The sequence below is a fragment of the Nicotiana sylvestris genome, chromosome 12 (genome assembly GCF_000393655.2).
Source record: "Nicotiana sylvestris chromosome 12, ASM39365v2, whole genome shotgun sequence".
Taxonomy (NCBI): Eukaryota; Viridiplantae; Streptophyta; class Magnoliopsida; order Solanales; family Solanaceae; genus Nicotiana; species Nicotiana sylvestris.
The window spans coordinates 76,548,728-76,568,732 of record NC_091068.1 but is presented as its reverse complement, the minus strand read 5'-3'; the positions used below and the strand labels follow the sequence as shown (position 1 = coordinate 76,568,732).

The window sequence follows — 20,005 nt, the reverse complement described above, 5'->3', positions numbered from 1 at the left end:
AGCCATATAAAAATTAGATTAAATTAAATTAGAGTTTAAAATGGGTAACATTGCGAAAAGAAAGAAAGGGTTTTGATTTGGTCTTGTTTTGAATTTGGGCTAGAATCATTTCTGATGCCCAATTCCCCCAAAATAGCCTAGAACCCCCATCCCAATCCCTCAAATTAACACTACCCTTATAGCTTTCTTGAATAAAAATCCAATCTTGACCCAAGATTTTAGACCAAATTGATGCACTTGATCTTGCCCCTCGTTTGCTTGGCAAGTTCCTTAGGAGAGATGATGTGGTTCTTCAAATAACTGAGGTGAAAGCTTATAGGCCAAATGATTCAGCTTGTCATGGTCGATTTGGCAAGACAGCTAGGACTGCTCGTTCTTGGTCCTGGTGGTCAGCTACAAGCCCAAATAAAAAAAGGATTCAAAACCCAACTCAGAATTTCAAGAAAACCTCCCAATCCCTAACATAAAAGGAGAACCCCCCCCCCCCCCCCAAAAGAAGAGACCGTCGCTGCCCCCTCCACCTTGATTTTCCAGGAACAGACCCTCCCTTTTTTCAGAAAATTATCAGCGCCATTTCCTTCTCCCTCCTTACTTTCTCATCCGCGTACATGCTCACTCACCCCACTCCCCTGTCCTCACAGAATACATACCTATACCCATAGACACATTTTCTGGACCTGAAGTTCATTGTCGAGATCTGGAATCTTAGGCGACGAGGAATACACAAGAGTAGCAGTTAAAAATACTCCAAATAGCCTAAAAATGTTAGTATAGATCAGTAGTTTCAAGAAGCTGTTTGGTTTTCTGTTGATTTGCTCGGAAATTTTTTCTGGTTTTCTAAGAGTGATTAAACTCTCAAATCATGGTTGGTTGCTGCTGATTCACTTCCCTTTTGAGCTCCAGATTTATCTTTTATCACTGTTTCTCTCTATTCTGTTTCCACATCAAGGTACTCTTCTCAATTTTGATCATGTAACTTGATTTGGATGACTCATGTTCTATGAAAATAATTTCGTTAAGCTACATATTCTTCTCTGTTAAGCGAGTGAATCTGAGGTGTTTATTATTATTATCAAATGGTTGTGAATCTGATGTAAAATGGCTAGGTTTTGCTTTTGTTTTCTTCTATAAATCTGTTAAATGCGGGCTGATGTACATGGGTTTAATTTTGATGTAATGGTGTTAAGTTCCTGTTCGTATAATAAGGGATTTTCCATAGTAGATCACTTTATGTTTAGGAGATCTAGGTTTGTTTAGCAAACAATGAAATGACCATTACTGGATGTATTCATTTTAGCAATTATTGTTATTGAACCATTGTTCCCTTGCCAGGATTCTTCTTATAATTTCATTTATTTCCTTGCCATATTATTTGTGATTGTTGTTTGGGTGAGGAAGAGCGTTAAAACACGAAGGGTGATGCCGTATATTGTTTTGGTGAGAGAGTGATAAAGCACGAAGGGTGATGTCGTGTATGATTTTGTGAGGAAGAGTGTAAAGCACGAAGGGTGATACCGTGCCGCACGATGTACCATTATGTGCCGATTATACTGATTTTATAGTGAGGACGAGAGTAAAAGCACGAAGGGTTATGCCGTGCAATTTATATTGATTCTTTTGGTGAGGACGAGAGTAAAAGCACGAAGGGTGATGTCGTGCACTGGTTTGATTCCTGATTTTTGCTGATATTTGAGATATGATGTTTCTTTTATTTACTCCCGGTCTTTCTATTCTTAATTGATGTTTCTCCGCAGCATGTTTCCCCTTCTCATACTTGACTGTATATTACTTTTCTTCTTTTCCGTTGTATATGATTTAATTGCACAGATTTATTTGGTAGTTTGGTCCTAGCCTCGTCACTACTTCGTCGAGGTTAGGCTAGGCACTTACCAGCACATGGGGTCGGTTGTGCTGATACTACACTTTGCACTATGTGCAGATCCCGGAGCAACAGCTTTTGGACCTTAGCTTGGGTGGCGGCCTTCAGTCCATACGGAGATCCAAAGTAGTCCTGCAAGCGTTCGCAGGTCCTGGCGTCCCTCTTCTGTGAAGTTATGACTCCAGTTTTGGGTAGTCTTTTTCAAACAGTTGTATTGGATATACTCAGTATTTTTATTATTTTTCTTCCACTTGTTATAATTTCCGCTGTCTTTAAATTATTGTTCAAAATTGTTAAAGGATTAAAATGGGAAATAGGTAAATTGTTCAAAAGTCGACTTGCCTAACTCACATTAGTAAGCGTCACACAACTCCCGAGGGCGGGAAATCCGGGTCGTGACATAGAAAAAAGCAAATGTACCTTAGAGCAGCAGTTGAGAGTCATGTCATCGGAATTGGCAGTTGAAAAAGCTTCTTCCAACCAGGCGGGCAAGGACAAGAATCTCTTTGAGTCTTCTTTTGCTGAACAACTCTCCAAACTACTGAAGAGATCAGAGGCCTTAAAGCTTTGCTAAATGAGAAAGAAGTTATGCTGGTGAGCTTGTTCAAACACTCATGCAGTCCCAAGAAGATCTCCGAGTGTCTACTGACAAGGTTAAGTTTTTGGAGAGTTCATTTACCCCTTTACAGTTTTCTTACGATGCTGTTTTAGCTGAGAGGGAGGAGCTCAAGAGTGAAATTGACCATTGGAAAGAGACTTCAAGGCTCTTGAGGACAAGGCTGCTGTTGAAGTTATTTGGGCTATTTTGAACATGCGCCATGATACGCTTATGGAGGTAAGTCAGGAAGGTTTTAACTTGGATGCTGAGTTAGCCAAGATTCAGGAAACAATTGAAAAAACTCAGCAAAGCCAAAGCTTTTCTTCACCTATGGATGATACTCTTGAAAATGTTGAAGCTGATCCTAGTGCGGTGGATGTCCCAGCTCCTTCAAACCAAATCGAGCCTTCTGTTGTTGATGATTCCCTGAACTCTTCTTCTGAACCTGCTCCACAGTGAAAGTTTATTTATGAAGTTTGACTCCTTTTTTTTCTTTTTGGTGGAATGTGTGATGGTATTACCCCTGGTCCTATTTGGGGGTTATGTTTTTGGTAACAGTATGTCCCCAGGTCTTTTCGGAGCTTTTAGAATGAGAATCAATTTATGACTAAGTTCATACTTAGCTTAAACTTAATATTACAAAGTTTTCATTTTAACTTAATTCTGTCGAGTTTCTGCTATACTCTTTTAGTAATTCGCCTTGCTTTTTCTTATAAGTCCAAGGTCTTGCTTTTTAATACGTGGGTTTTTGCTTTACCCTTTTGACTTTTTGCACTTTTAGGAATGCTTAATTAACTTCATGGATTTTTGAATCAAACATGAATTATAAAAGATGACCCTTTTATATACGACACTTAATGAAGAAGACGTCTCAACTTCATAATGGTGTAAACATACGAAAGGAAAAATAGGAACAAACATGTATCTTAAAATTACTTTGATAAAGTTTTCATTCGAACTTTGTCAAATTTAGATAACATATTACATGTATTTAAATATCTTCTATTACTCTTCCGTAACTATTTTCTTTACCACAGATTTGCTAAAAAGAAAATCCAAGAGTTTCTTTATGACCCATAGCTAAATATTGCCTTTAAACCTAAACATTCGTAAGATTTTGCAATCTGTATCAACGAGTGTATTCTTCACAGGTTTTGGATTAGGCTTGGGTTTTAGGCTCGTGACTTTGCTCTAAACTTGATATTTATTGAGTAGACTTTAGGTTTGACTTGAAATTTATTTGTTTCAGCCTTCCTTGACTTCCTTATACATATGATATATATATATATATATATATATATATATATATATATATATATATATATATATATATATATATATATATATATATATATTATTAGTCCCCCAAGTGTTTGAGCTTTGAAGTGTGAAATCTCGAGCACTTGATTATTCCTTCCATGCGGTCCTTTTTCTGAAAAGGAAAAAACATACGGGACTCGGAGATATGATTTTAGATGAAGACTGCGTAACCCATTTAAATTTTCATCAGAATAGTTGTAACCCTAGACCCGGAATTATGTTCTTTCCACGTGTCTTTCAGGTCGTAATTCATCATTTAGTACAGGCTAGCTTTCTGCCTATCATCTAAAATCATTAGTAAAATTTTAATAATTCAAAAATAAAAATTGTGAGTGGGGATACCTGCCCGTTGGTATTCCTTTTCTGAGAAGTAGTATCTCTTCAGATGAACAACATTTCAATTTGAAGGTAGAATCTTGCCATCCAATGTTTCAAGCTCGTATGCTCCTTTTCCTGCGATACCATGAATCTTGTAAGGCCCTTCCCAATTTGGACTTAACTTTCCTGTGTTGGCTGCCCTAGTGGATTGAAAAACTTTCTTGAGTACGTAGTTCCTAATCTTGAAGTATCTAAGATGGGCTTTCCGATTGTAATACCGCTCAATAATTTATTTTTGCGCTGACATCCTTATTAATGTAGTTTCCCTCCTTTCTTCAAGTAAATCAAGGTTTATCCGCATCTCTTCTTTGTTCGATTCTTCAGTAGCTTGAGTATATCTTGTACTTGGTTCCCCTATCTCGACTGTAATTAAGGCTCCAGCCCCGTATACAAGTGAAAATGGTATTTCTCCCGTACTTATTTTTGCTGTTGTTCGGTAAGCCCACAAGACTCTATGTAGTACCTCTGGCCAATTGCCTTCAAATTCTTCCAGTTTTTTCTTCAAGTTGCTGATAATGACTATATTTGTTGATTCAGCTTTGTCCATTACCCACCGGATGGTAAGGCATTGAGGTAATCCTTTTAATTCGCCAACTTTGGAAAAATTCAGTGATTTGTGCACCTTGCCTTTGGCTTGTGGTAGTGGACCTACGATATCCACCCCCACTTCAAAGGTCATGGTGCAACGATCGGATGCAATAATTCAGCTGGTCGATGCATGTTGTAACTATATCTTTGGCACTTGTCATATTTTGCCACAAAATTTTCCGCATTTTCCTCCATTTTTGGCCAATAATAGCCGACTCTAATCATGGTTTTTACCAAAGATCTTCCTCCAGCATGATTTTCACATTGTTCCTCGTGTATTTCTCTCATCACATACTCCGTTTGAGAAGGCCCGAGGCATCTTGCAAGAGGACCACCGAACATTTTTCGATAAAGATTGCCCTGATTTAGACAGTAACGAGCGGTTTTTTGCAAAGTGCTTGAGTCTTTTTCTTATCTTCAAGTAATATTCCATACTGTAAAAAATTGACAATCTCGTTCATCCAATCCCAAGTTAGATTATTGTAATTTACCTCGTTTTCGTCTTGATCAAGTACTGGATGAAACAAATGAATCACGGAAGCATTTTCTTCATTTGTTACTTCTACAGCAGATGCAAGATTAGCTAGAGCGTCTGCCTCGACATTTCCTTCCCTTGGTATCTGCATGACTTTCCAAGTTTGAAATTGTCTGACCAAATCTCGTGCCTTTTCTAGGTATTGCTGCATCCTTGCCTTTCTGGCTGTATAAGTCCCCTGCATCTGGTTAACTACAAGCTGTGAGTCGCTTTTGATTACGACCTGCTCTATTCCGAGCTCTCGTTCCAATTTCAAACCTGCAATCACAGCTTCATATTCTGTCTCATTATTAGTGATTGGATGACACTTTATTACTTGTCTTATGGTTTCACCCGTAGGTGGTACCAGGACAATGCCTAGACCTACTCCTTTTACATTTGATGAACTGTCAGTAAATAAGGTCCATGTACCTGGATTAGATCCGTTAAATATCTGTAGTTCCTTTTCTACTTCCGACTGTATCCCTTGGCTAAAATCTGCCACGAAATCTGCTAAAACTTGTGACTTTATTGCAGTTCTATAATGTCATACTCACTTAGTTCTATAGCCCACTTGGCTAATCTACCCGATAGCTCTTGTTTATGCAATATATTACGTAAGGGGTAGGCGATTATCACAGAAATAGGATGACATTGGAAATAAGGTCTTAATTTTCTAGAAGCCATAATCAAAGCTAATGCAAGTTTCTCTAAATGAGGATATCGAGCCTCAGCATCTAGCAAAAATTTGCTAACATAATAAATCGGTGATTGTCTACCTTGGTCTTCTCGAACTAATATGGCACGTACCGCCACTTCTGAAACTGCAAGGTAGACAAACAATTTCTCCCCGTCTTTTGGTTTGGCTAGCAATGGCGGATTTGACAGGTATGCCTTTAAATTTTTAAGCACTTGTTGACATTCTTCAGACCATTCAAATTGGTTTTGCTTTTTTAAAGCCGAAAAGAATTTGAAGTACTTTTCTGATGAATTGGAAATAAACCTGCCCAAGGCTGTTATTCTTCATGTCAGCCTTTATACTTCTTTTTTGCTCGTGAGTATACTGAAATTTCTTCAATAGCTTTAATCTGCACAGGATTTACTTCAATGCCACGGTTAGAAACAAGAAATCCCAAGAACTTACCTGATGAGACGCCAAATGCACACTTCTCAGGATTTAACTTCATGTTAAATTTGCGAAGAATCTGAAATGTATCAGTCAAGTGCTGAATATGGTCCCCTATTTGTTGTGATTTGACCAACATATCATCTATGTACACTTTTATGGTTTTTCCTAAGTGTTCTTGGAACATTTTGGTCACTAGCCTTTGGTATATGGCCCGAACATTCTTTAAACCGAATGGCATGACTTTGTAACAGTAAGTCCCCCTATTGGTTATGAAGGAAGTTTTTTCTTCATCTAGAGGATCCATTTTAATCTGATTATATCCTAAATAGACATCTAAAAAACTTAACAATTCATGCCCTGCAGTAGCATCAATTAGTTGATCTATGTGCGCCAATGGAAAAGAATCTTTAGGGCAAGCTTTATTCCGATCAGTATAATCTACATAAACTCACCATTTACCATTCTTTTTAGGTACTACAACAGTATTAGTCAACCAATCCAGATACTTTACCTCGCGGATAGATCCAATTTTTAAAAGTTTTTGCACCTCATCTTGAATCACCTAGTTTTTGAAGGAGCCTTGCTTCCTTTTCTTTTGTTTGACAGGTGGGTACGATGGATCTTCATTTTATTTGTGGGTTATTACCTCCGGTGGTATACCTATCATATCTGAATGGGACCAAGAAAAACAATCTGCGTTAGCCTTTAAAAATTCAATCAACTTACGTTTCATTTTTGGGCTAAGGTTAGTTCCAATGTAGACTTTTCTATCTGACTAATGTGCAAATAGCACCACAGCTTCCAGTTCTTCGATCATTGTTTTGATATTTTCATTTTCTTCTGGTTCCTGAATAGTATCGGGCCTCGAATCTATATCTGTTTGCCCATCTTTGGTTGAGGTTCGTGTTGATGCGTCCTCAACTACATTCTGTGATTGCTATTTTTCGTCACTTTTTGTGTTAATCTACCACGGAATTAATGCTTCGTGAAGCTTGTTGGTCACCACGGATTTGCCTTATCCCCCATTCTGATGGGAACTTGATAACTTGATGTAAGGTAGACGAAACAACGTCCATTTTATGAATCCATGGTCTGCCGAGAATCATATTGTAAGCCATATCCATTTCTACCACCTGAAATTTCGTATCTTTGACTACTCCTTCTGCGAATGTGGTGAGTATTATCTCCCCTTTTGTTACGACGCTCTAGTTGTCAAAACCAGACAAGGTGTGTGACTTGGGTATCGGCTTATCATCAGCTTGCATCTCGATTACCACTCTTAACAGAATGATATTCACGGAACTACTTTGATCAATCAAAACTCATTTTACATTAGTGTCATGTACAAGTAAAGATATTACCAGTGCATCATTATGCGGGGTTAGCACGCCATCTGCATTTACATCATCAAATGTAATACTATCTTCTTCCAAAACCTATCGAACTCGCTTCCCGTATGTAACTGTAATTTTTGACACTTTCTTTGCTGTTGTATATGTTACGTCATTGATCTCTTCTCCTCCACTTATGACATTAACCGTCGTTTTTGGGGAAGGAGGTTTTGGGGGCTCCTGCCTGTTCTTCATATATGCTTGCTTTCCCTTTTCACTAAACAATTCGGTTAAATATTATTGTTTTAATAAATGTTCAACTTCACCTTGTAACAATCTACAATCTGCCGTTTTGTGACCCTGATCGTTGTGAAATTCGCACCAAAAATCAGGATTTCGCTTGTGCGGGTTTGATCTCATTTCCTTTGGCCACCGTACCTTGTTTCTCATGCTCTTTAAATCAGCCACCAACTCGAATGTGCTAACATTAAAACTCTAACCGCCGATCTTTGCCTTCGAGCTTCTGTCATCATCTCGCGTCTCTCGCATGTTTCGTTCTTTTCCGAACCTTGATGATGAACCTGATTCTCTATCTCTTGATCTATGATCGTACCTTGGGTTTTCCTGTTTTGAACGCGAGTCTCTTCCTGCTGGTCCCATGTAAGACTCATACCTATTTTTACCAGACTGTTTTTCAGTTTCAACTCGTCTTGAACTTACCCTTTCATCTTTTCGAGACTGAATGATGATATCTTCTTCTATCCGTAGCTTCGTGCTGTATCTATTGTAAACATCATTCCAAGTTGTTGCTGGAAATTTTGGTAAACTTTCCTTGAGTCTCCTCGCGGCTTCTAAAATTATTTTATTTAGATTACTGGCAAATGCCATAGCCGCCCAATTATCAGGTATACGTGGCAACATCATTCTCTTACGCTGGAATCTATTTACGAATTCCCTTAGTAGCTCCGTATCTCCTTGTTTTATTTCGAAAATGTCCTCCATTCTTTTTTCAACTTTTTGAGCTCTCGAGTGTGCTTTGATAAATGAATCTGCAAGCTCAGCAAAAGAATCTATAGAATTTTCGGATAAAAGAGAGAACCATGTTAGTGCTCCCTTAGTGAGTGTTTCTCCGAATATTTTGACCAATACTGATTCAATTTCTTGCTTGGTCAAGTCGTTGCCTTTTATGCCGATTGTGAATGCAGTTATGTGATCCCGCGGGTCAGTTGTTCCATCGTATTTCAGAATATCGGGCATCTTGAATTTCTTCGGAATTGGTAGAGGCACTTGGCTTCCAAGGTTGTTGTAAGTATTTGTCTATGTCTATTCCCTTGATTACGGGCGGCACTCCAGATATTTGCTCTATGCGGTCACTCTGCTCCTTGAGCTGTTTCTGCAGGGTCAGTACTAAATTTTGTAAATCAGAATTGACTGGGTTACCTGAGCCTCCATCATGAGATTCACTAGGAGTTCCTCCACTACCTGAGTTAGCGAGTCCTGAGCGAGAATTTTTTACGGTGTTGTTGTTTAGAATAGGTGTTGGTGGTGTAGTACTTGGCAACTGGTTAACAAAAGTTTGAAGAGCATTACTGACCTGTTGGGCGATTAATTTTTTCAAAGCTTCATCAGTAGCTTGGTTATTTTCAAACTAATCATTCGTATTCGATTCAGATCCGTCAAGAGTCCCCTCTCGGGATTGTCGAGGAGAGTTTCATGGCGATGTGACTAGAGTTCTATCACCTTGTTGATTCTCCTGTCGTTGTTGATTTTCTTGGTGTTATAAATCTTGTTGGTTGTTGTCGTTGACATTCGACATGATTATTTTGACAAGAGAGTTGATTTGGAAAGTAAAAGATTATCAGATTCCCGGTAACGGAACCAATTTGTTTAACCAGAAAATAAGAATTTCGGTCAAAGCTTAAATTTAGAAGAAATCGGGTTACTGATAATCAAATATGGAAAAAATAAGAAGAATTAATTTAAACGATAACTGAGTAAATAAAAGAAAGCAAAGTAAATCAGTGTATTCCCATAATATTTCGTGTCTTTACAAATATTTATTCCTTTCCTTTTATAGCTATTTCTAAGTAATACGTTTTTTTCCTCTCACAATAGAGCCATTATGAGCAATTAATGGCATTAATGTAACGTTATAATTAACAATCGTAACTGTTTCGTGAAGATTCTGTAACGTTTTCCATCATTGATGCTCATTAATTACGGATAATACGTATCTATACTTTTTGCTATCTAGGTTCATTCCTCCGATATTTCTTCGAATACTCTTTGCCAATTGTCACTCTTTCATTGATCCACGTGTTTTGACATGTCAGCACATTATTAATTCAATATGTTAATTTGATTTTTCCCAATACAAATACTTAATTCAAAATTGTAATACGTAATTATGCTACATTGAATTTCAATTGAATTGGAAAGTTGTAATACGTAAATATAGGAAAAGTTGCAACTATTGAACAGTTTATTAAATAATAACGTAAATGGAAAAAATAAAGACAAATTAGCTTCGTGGTCATAGAATATGCCATGTCACTTTCAGAAAAATCATGGGGTGTACTGCGTTCTCATGGCACCAGGAAAGTAAAACGAAAAGAGGTCACTTTTTCAATGGCCACTATACATTAACGTGCCATACTCATCATTCCTTTGCCCATTTTGCACCGACTCATTATGACTTCTTTCCATTTGGGCCAGTTCAGCAAGGTGTCAACCAGCAACCATATTAAGAACTTCAATTTATTAGCCAAACAAGGGAGTTAATGGAAGATTTTCTTTTGAAGAAAATGTGCCAGCATTTCAAAGTAGCAAGTATTATATATATTTTTTTCATAATTTTCAGCAGTATTAATTTAGAAAGAAATAAAAATTATTTACCTTTAAAGTAGATAATTAAGTTATCATCTGTCGAGCCATTTAAAGATTGAATTGTAATCGACGAAAAATTTTATTTTGTATCTCATACAACTAGTGACATACAACTGACATTAATTATATGAGGTATTCTTTTTGTCTCACAGTTTTGTGGAATCACATTTTTTGTGGACCCAAAAATATAAAATTGGGGTCCACAAATTTGTGAGACGAAAAAGAGTCTCACACAACTAATATAAGTTGCGTGAAACACACGGTAAAACTTCTCGTAACCAACTCACACAATGTAGTGACTAAAGGGTAGGGTCCACCAGCATTGATAGCTACTCAAATAGTACTAAGAGACTGCCTGTTTTTTAAATTATAATTATACTCCCTCCAATTATAATTATACTCACTCCGTTTCAAATTATATGAGTTATTTTTCTTTTTAATCTGTTCCAAAATAAATAAGATATTTTTAAGTTTAAAAATAATTCAACGTTAAACTCCTTATTTTATCCATTTCATTTTTAATGAGATGCTTTTATAATCACACAAATATTATGATCCCACAAAGCTTTTACCACTTACGAGTCAAACTAATCTAAATTGAAAAGGAGGGAGTAATATTTTGCTCGTCCCTAGTTTGGTAAGTGCGTGCAATGGGGTCCTCAAACCACCTACCTTTCTATTTCTTCCGCATTACTTCTTTTTCTAGTTCATCCACTTCTCTTCTTCATAATTGACATTTCTCCCATTTCTTTGTTGTCTTTGGTAATGGCGGTAGTGTCATTTTACTTTCTTTTGGTAATCCATTATCCTAGTGGGAAAAGAATCTTAAAATAATTCTATTTTTTCAATAAAATTACTCTATCTTATTGGAATCATTTTTGGAGTTTGTTTTTCATGCATTTTTCTTTAATCATATGGTTTTAACATTGCTATCATTGTGACCAATTCCCCAGGTATATTATACCAACTATATCAAGAATTAAACTATGTATGGAGGAGCTATCAAGGAATTAAATAATTGAAAAGGAACTTTTTGCATCTTGGAAATCTTGGAAATGATATATAAGTGTATATGGTCAAAATCGGACTTGTCCTTTTTATGCGATTGATCGAGGTTGGAGCATGATAAGTCAAAGATTGGCTTCGATTTATATTAAACTATGGTGCAGAGTAAGTTGTCAAGCTCGAGACCCTGAGACCGACTAAGATCGAGACCGGCCAAGATCGAGACCGAATAAGTTGGAGTTCGAGGGAAACTTACTGGGTCGAATAACGGAAATACGAAATATTCGTAATCGGGCGAAGATCACAGTGCAAATCCGGGTACGTATCAAGAATAGGCCGATTAATTAGCCAATCATGTGATTTTTTATTGTATTTAGAATTGTACCAAGAGTAGGACTCCTCTACTATTTAAAGGGGATCATCATTTGTAAAAGAGATGATATTCACGTTACATAAAGCATATACACTGTTTTCCTTTTAAGCTCTCAATATTCTGTCACTTTGTTCTTGTATCAACTGAATCCTCACTTGGTTCTAAGGTGATCGAATTCGAGGGCCAAGACTGCTTAATTCATTTGGTTTGCTTTAATTTATATTTACTGTCAATTTCAATATCAATTTATGTTTTCTCTTAATTTGTGCCAAGTAAAATCACGTGTCCTTAAAACCGCAGTATAAATTTAATTGTTATCCGTTTTTAGGGTAAACAATAAGTTTGTTTCATATTTTAGAAAATTTATAGATAGATACGATGTATCTAACGTTTGCTAGTAGTCTCCTTCATATCATGCATGTCTCTATATCTACTTCGGCATCTAAAAGTTAATTACTGTTTCCCGTCAATGCAACTCTTTGCCTTTCCCGTTTAAGAAAGTCAGGAAAGTAAGCCTAAAATTTTATTTTTCAATCTCTCATTTATATATTATTGTCAGTGTAGTGACATCTATGGTGAGAAAAAACATATCCGAACCGATGCATCTAATAATAGAGTTTTGGTCACTAAATTATGTAAAATTATGGAGTAAAGTAACTTTTTGTTCATTTGTAATAAGAAAGTCATTCAACTATTTTTGCTGCACTCTAATAATCACTCAATCAAATTTATTGAATTTTCAGTAGAAAATGCTGACTTACCAGTCTGTGTAAACTTTCAAACCATATAAAATAATTAACACATGAATAAAGTATATAAACTCACTCATACACCCAATCCAACTCAATCCAACTCCTTTATAAAGATAATAATCCAACCAAAAGTCTTACCACGTTCTTCTTATATAAACAAGTCAGATCGGGGCGGATTGCTATATTGGGTAAATTTTTATGTTTTGTTTGGGTGTTAATTATTTTATGTGATCCAAAAGTACATGTGGACTTCCAAGTCAGTATTGTTTATCGAAAAAAATCAATAAATTTGGTTGAGTGAACATCAAAGTGCAATAGGAATAATTGAGTGACTCTTTTGTTACAAATGAAAGAAAAATGACATTGCTCCATAATTTTAAATAGTTTAGTGACTATTTGAGTAATAGACTCTCTCACAATATATTGTGTACGTGAGTTGGTTTTTTCCACTGTAGAGCAACTCATTTTTTGCCCCCCTGCCGAATATTGTAATCATTAATATATAGCATTTTGGAATATTGCTGCAGCCTTGCAATTCCATACGATAAGACATACAAATAATGCACATGAAATAACAATAGTTACAAACAAAAAGAAAAGCATGGAAGACTGACTGGTTTAGGGTCCCTAATGATTTGTGATCTTATCCTCCACAGCCTTTTTACTTTAGTAATGGACCTTGGACTTACATTTTAGACCTTGGACTCACATTAGTGCCTTTTTCATTCTGTTTCTTACTCCTTAACAACCACACAGATGGGATACTTTTTCCTAAGTGGATTTTTTCTATATTCTCCTTAATAACACACAAACGGGATCTGGTGACTTGATATTATTATGGTTAAAGTTCTCCTTCCCTAGCCCCACCATTTATACGAATATTTCATGTTACCTACTGTGCTAAACATCAATGTCAAACATAGACCCTATATTTCATGTGAAATTGGTCCAACAGTACTTAATGATGATTCTAGAATTTTAAATAACTGTATGTTGAGGTGAGACTAGATCGTGATGCGGTGGGAAAATGCAAATAATTTAGGTATTTAATTAGAATCGTTATTTTAAGAGAATGGAATATCAGATGAAGATGTTATTTATAAGATTAAAATCGGATGGTTGAAATGGAGAAGTGATATATTTAATTTAGACAAGAGGGGTTGCTCTGATGGTAAGCAATCTCCACTTTCAACCAAGAGGTTGTGAGTCGAGTCATCCCAAGAGCAAGGTAGGGAGTTTTTGGAGGGAAGGATGTCGAGGGTCTATTTGGAAACAGTCTCTCTACCCCAGGGTTGGGGTAAAGTCTGCGTACACACTACCCTCCCTAGACCCACTAGTGGGATTATACTAGGATGTTGTTGTTGTTATATATTTGATAGAAAGATATGTACCAAAGTAAAAGGTAAGTTCATTATAAGGCCGGCAATGTTATATAGTACTGAATGTTAGGCTGCTAAAATCCAACATACGACCCACAGATACATATGCTAAGATATAGATATATATATACGGTCATACAAGAATGAACAAGATTAAATTTGGCCACATTCTCCAAAATGTGTAAGTAACACACATTGAGGAAAAGATAAAAGAATATCGCTTGAGGTGATTTGGTCATGTTCTGCGTCGACCTACGCATGCGTATGCCAATATGTATGAAACTATGTTAAATAAAATGAAGGTATTACAAAGGGACGAGGCAGACATAAAATAGATTGAGATTTTAATTAAATGTATCTTAATTCAAGTGGTGAAGGCTTTCCAATTCAACTAAATATGAGATTTTCCAGTACCAAAATATTGTAGCATGTCAAATTTAATTTAGTGAAGATGGCCTCCAAGAGAATCCCAGAATTTCTCTTGAACTAAATCCAACAGTGAGTATGTTAAAATAAAAGAATCTTATTTTTTGTTTAAAATAAGTATATAATGATTATATCAAATTTCGACATTCACCTTCAACCGAAGCAAAAAATGGCAAAAACGAGCGTCAAATTCTTGAATATAAGCAAACCGCAAAAGCTTTTTCTAGATCATAGATGCGATTTTTTACTCAATAAATTACTAAAGTTGAATTTGTTACGTGGTTTATAGATACGTAAATCAATAAAATAAAATAATAAAGAGCAAAACGAGTGAAATAAAGATAATTGAGAAAAGAACAAGTCTGAACTCCAAATCGATCCCTCCAGGATCAAGAATTATTGGAAAACCTCAACACACTTGTATAAAGCTTAAAAGAATAAAATAAAGAATATTAGTCTTTTACTATCAGTATTCTTGATGTCTTAAGGTAGAATGAAAGCGTATGTTTATACTAGAGATATGGGGTGCATGATTACACATCAAGCCTCCTTAATTATCAATATTAATGCTATAATAAAAGGCAATTAAAAGGTGATAAAGAATAATAAAGGCTAGAGTAATCTTGGATGTCTTCTATAATATTTTTGTAATGGTCATATCTTGAATTGAATCTTATCCGGCCACAGGTTTGTATATGGTTTCACCATGGTTGACCCACTATTGACTGGTCATTCATGACATATGTCGCCTCCTAATTCACCTAACTCTCGAGACCAGTTTTTATCATATACAAATAGTTTCCCCACTTTCCGATTACTCACTGTGATGTGGCCGGTATGTGGAAGATGTTATCCTTTCCACCCTCACCTCTGCCTCGTTAAAAATCTTGCTAGAAAAATCCAATAGGGACAAAAACCCAGCGAAGAAAAAAGAGAGCAGAATTTAGGAATCCAGATGATAACTCTGCCACTTATTTTTCTTTCATTAATGATCAATGCTGCTGAAAAAATATCACCACCACAGAATGCTTGGCTTTTAGTGTTTATCCAAAACTTTTAATCTTTGAGTTTTGACTCTTGAGTTTTTATATGTACCCGAAACTTTTATAACCATATAGCTTTTAAAGACCTGGATGTTAATGATCGAGAATTTTGTACTTTTGATTTTGATAAAGTCCTAGAGTTTAATGCATCCGGTTAACTTTACGACCAGGAAACATGAGCATTCGACTTTTAGCCATTTGATTGGATAGCTTTATAAGAGAGGTCCCTTATGTTTGTGGTACTTATGGGGACGTCTCCTGTTCATTAGGGCACAATTTTTCGGATTTGCAATCCTTATTTGCTTATAAGTATGAGGAAATTTAAGAATAATTTTGTTCATCCAGATATATACGAGAATATTTTAGAAGGTGCAAGTTTTGCTTCATTCCATTTCTAGAACGTACACAAGTGTTTATAACTTTGTATATACAACAGTTTATAGGAAATGATAAAAAATACATTGCAAGAGAATAGTGATTGGGCTGATATTTATTAGGTCTAGCCAGTTCATGATTCTTATTCCTTCTATTGTTTTCTCGGGGTGATCTGGCATGGCAGCCCCGGTCCTTTTCTATATTTCGGAGCCAGTTTGGTCTATCTTCGGTATCCTGTACGGACATGATGTCTTTGAGCATAGTTCTTTTTTTTTTGTCACATTTCCAAAGCTATCTTCATATGCTTCTGGTAGTTATTTTTGCAGTTTCCGCTATTTTGATGCAACAATCCTCCCCATCATCCTTAGATATTAATATCTTTCATTAAAATTATTTTTTGGAAACTCTCTATGGGAACGCTCCTACCTCTTGTCAATCCGTTATCCTAATGGGTACAAAATCGATGTTTGGAATACCTTTGATCAAAGTTCAATTGACCTTGATTTCGGGGAAGATGTCGATATAATTACCTAATCATTTTCTACGTGAATCTTTGACTCATACATGTTATGAACATCTGCACATGTTGTTGCTTAAAATTCCAACGAACTCTTCTTCAACTTCCTTGAGGCATCAGAGCTTACGAGATTGAGACCATTGGTAAATGCTTCTGCTGCCATTCATCCGGTACTGCCGGCAACGACATTCTCTCCTTTTGAAACCTGATCAGGAACTCTCACAACACCTCTGAGTCTCCTTGAGCGATTATGAAAATATCTACTTTCCTCGCTCCAGCGTGAGCTTTAATGAAGGAATCTGAAAGAATTTGAAAAGAATCAATTGAGTGTTCAGGCAAAAGTGAGTAACAAGTTAAAGCCTCTTTCATTAGGGTTTTACCAAATTTCTTTAACAAGACTGATTAGATATCATGTGGAGCCAAATCGTTTCCTTTCACAGTTGTAGTATAAGTTGTAATGTGTTCTTGGAAATCTGATGTTCCATCATATTTTGAAATATTCGACATCTTGAATTTCTTTGTGATTAACTCTGGAGCCACACTAGGTTTGAACAACAATTAAATATACTTCTTTGAGTATTAATTCATGCCTAATTCGCTAAAAAGAAATGTATAACAACATTATTTCTCACAATTAAATAGTAAATGAATGTGCCATGCCATATACTACTGTCGTAATTATGTGCCAATTTGCGAACTGATTTGCTGACAGAATACCACAAAGACAAGTTGTGAGTCACAACTTCTGGCCTAGTTGTCAATTGGTTCCCATCGTCAATGGAATACTCCTTATGCGGTTTCTGTGATCTGCAGAAAATACTGTATTAATTTAGTGGCATAATGATGTAAATAAATAATTTTTTATATTCAGGTTTGGACGTGTCCCCGAGATCTGATCCATCCAAGCATAGAATTTCTTAGTAATTTGATCCATTCGAGCATTTATTTTTCTGGTGAATCTGATGAGCTCAGTCTTGAAAGGATCATATGTGTTATTTTCATTTTCAGATTCAATTCCTTCCCCATCCTGCTTGGTTATTGATAGATCTATACTCCTCCCTTAAAGCGATGTTGCTGGTTCTTGGAATTTTCCGATTTATAGGCACTCTATGAGGGGCTCGAACTCCACCATTGAAATTATTTGAAGACATCGATATTGCTTATTGGAGTTCAGTCATTATCAGGTCTTGTCTTGAGAGAAGATTAACGATTTCCCTTTGTTGTGCACACAAAACTTTCACAGTATCAATAACGAGATCATCATCCATATTATCAGGGGTAGGACTTATAATAACCTGATCGGTCATTTTGAGTATTTTATCCTCATTTTCCCTAATTGATGCTTTACGTATATGTATTTATGATTTTGTGATTTGCCGGGGCAATTGGCCGGGTTTTTGGAGAGTTTTGGATTAATTTGGGACACTTAGTCCCTTGATTCGAGGCTTTAGTTGTAAGAGTTGACCATAATTTGACTTTTGTGTAGACGACTGCGAAATGGTATTTTGATGGCTCTAAAAGCTTCATATGGTGATCTTGGACTTAGGCGTATGCCCGAATTTGAATTTGGAGGTTCGTAGGTTGATTTGATACTTTTTGGCAAAAATTAAAAAGTCAAAGTTTTGGAAGGTTGATAAGTTTCACCTAGAGTTGAAATTGTTGATATAGAACTTGAATTGTGGTTCCGAGAGTTGGTATAGATTCGTTGTGTCATTTGGGTATTGCATGAAAAATTCGAGGCCATTCTGAGGTTTTTAGACATGATCTCGTAAGTTGTGAATTTGTAAAGTTCATTAGTTCATTAGGCTTGAATTGAGATGTGATTCGTAATTTTGATGTGATTTGGTGTGATTTGAGGCCTCGAGTAGGTACATGTTATGTTTTGGTTTTCGTTGGTATGTTTGAATGGGCTTCGGGTGTGTTTCGGTTGAGCTATAGGCCATTATCCCTTGTTTTGGATTGTTGTCAACTGATATCTAGTTTTTTTTCATTGGGATCACGTCAAAGGAGTCACGTTCGCGTAGAGTAATTTTGGTGGCAGGCATTTTGTTCTTCGCGATTAGGAAGTGAGGACCGCAATCGCAAATCTTGGGAGACTATTGCTTTCATGTTCGCGAGCTAGGTTCCGCGATTACATCGAAGGAAATGCGTGAAAGGGCATTAGTCATTTGTCCTTCGCGTTCTCGAGTAAGGCGTTGCATTTGCATAGGGACATCGTAGTTGGTCACCGCGTTCGTGACTAGTATGTCTCATTCACGAAGAACGATTTGGTATGGTTAAGTTTGGCCTTCGCGATCAAGAGGGCTTTACCGCGATCACGATGAGTATACCTGGATAGACTATTTAATACTCTATTTCGAAGGTTTGGTTATTTCTTCATATTTTGAGTTAGAGAGCTCGGTTTTGGTCGATTTTGGAGGAAATTTTCACGATTTGGGTTGAGAAAAATATTTTTTACTCAGATTTATTTATATTTCATGATTCCAACCTTGATTTTAGTATTTGATTGATGATTTGAATTGGAGAAATTGTAAATTTTAGTAAAAACTTTTTTTAAAACATAAATTGATTATTTGAAGGCCCATTTGAGATCAGAATTGGTTTGGTTGGACTCGAATCGGAATGGGTATCAGAATATGTGTGTGTTGTCGGGTTTTGAAATGTGGGCCGGGGTTAACCTTTTGGGTTGACTTTATAATTTTAGTTAAATATCGAATCTTTATTATCCAAAATTAATTAGTTAAAGATCGAATCTTTATTATCCGAAATTAATTTCTATGGCTTTTATTTATGTTATTAAGTTATTTTTGCTAGATTCGAGCCGTCCAGGGTTGATTTGCGCGGGAAGGGCTTATTAGTTGACTGATTTAGCTTGTTTGACGTAAGTATCTTGGCTAACCTTGTGTGGGAGAACACTCCTTAGGTTCTAGCCCTATTTTGTTGACTTTTATGATGTGAAAAGTAACGTGTGCATGAGGTGACGAGCGTGTATGTGGGTACTATGCGTGGCTTCGACCGTATTAGACCGTAGGTTATTAATATGCCTTTATATGTTAGTGAACTTTATATGAAACATATTAAAATCACTTTATGACTACTTGATTATACTCATTGCATTGATTTAGCCATAATTATTTTTGATTTAGTTGAACACCTCTCCGTTGTTATAATTATTTTCTATGTCCTTGTACACTATTGTTAGAAGTTGTGAGATTATATGTCGATGTGACTTAGTATCATATTGTGATATTAGGGTACTTGGTATTGTTTTTTTGTGGTATCGTAGCACTTGTGGACATGTTGAGCGGATTGATTAGGGGTGTCAACACGAGGTTTTGCCTTGCGATTGTATCTATTGTTGTGCATGTGGGGCGAATTAAGAGTGGCGCTATCTTGGGTTGTCTACGTGGCATTATAAGGGTAGCTATATGCGCATGTGGCGAAATAAGGGTGGCGTATCATATTTATGTGAACATGAGGCGTAATAAGGGTGACATTTTGATGATGTTATG

The 20,005-nt window shown here is 36.3% G+C and overlaps 1 protein-coding gene and 2 long non-coding RNA genes across 3 annotated transcripts; 2 read left to right on the top strand and 1 right to left on the bottom strand.

The window, feature by feature from the left end:
* The first annotated feature begins 495 nt into the window (after positions 1 to 495).
* Positions 496 to 3,138, top strand: LOC104239845 (uncharacterized). The gene is made up of 2 exons (XR_714246.2): positions 496 to 949; positions 1,940 to 3,138. It is a non-coding gene; the product is annotated as an uncharacterized lncRNA (long non-coding RNA).
* A 5,094-nt stretch (positions 3,139 to 8,232) lies between these two features.
* On the bottom strand, positions 8,233 to 8,994 carry LOC138883242 (uncharacterized). Its single transcript, XM_070163915.1, has one exon. The coding sequence runs from the start codon at positions 8,992 to 8,994 to the stop codon at positions 8,233 to 8,235; it is 762 nt and encodes a 253-aa protein (XP_070020016.1).
* Positions 8,995 to 11,365: 2,371 nt separating this feature from the next.
* Positions 11,366 to 12,109, top strand: LOC104239846 (uncharacterized). The gene is made up of 2 exons (XR_714247.2): positions 11,366 to 11,418; positions 11,577 to 12,109. It is a non-coding gene; the product is annotated as an uncharacterized lncRNA (long non-coding RNA).
* The last annotated feature ends 7,896 nt before the right edge of the window (positions 12,110 to 20,005 follow it).

Excerpts from the sequence above, each read along its gene's own strand:
- LOC138883242 (XM_070163915.1), bottom strand. The coding sequence starts at position 8,994 with ATGCCCGATATTCTGAAATACGATGGAACAACTGACCCGCGGGATCAC.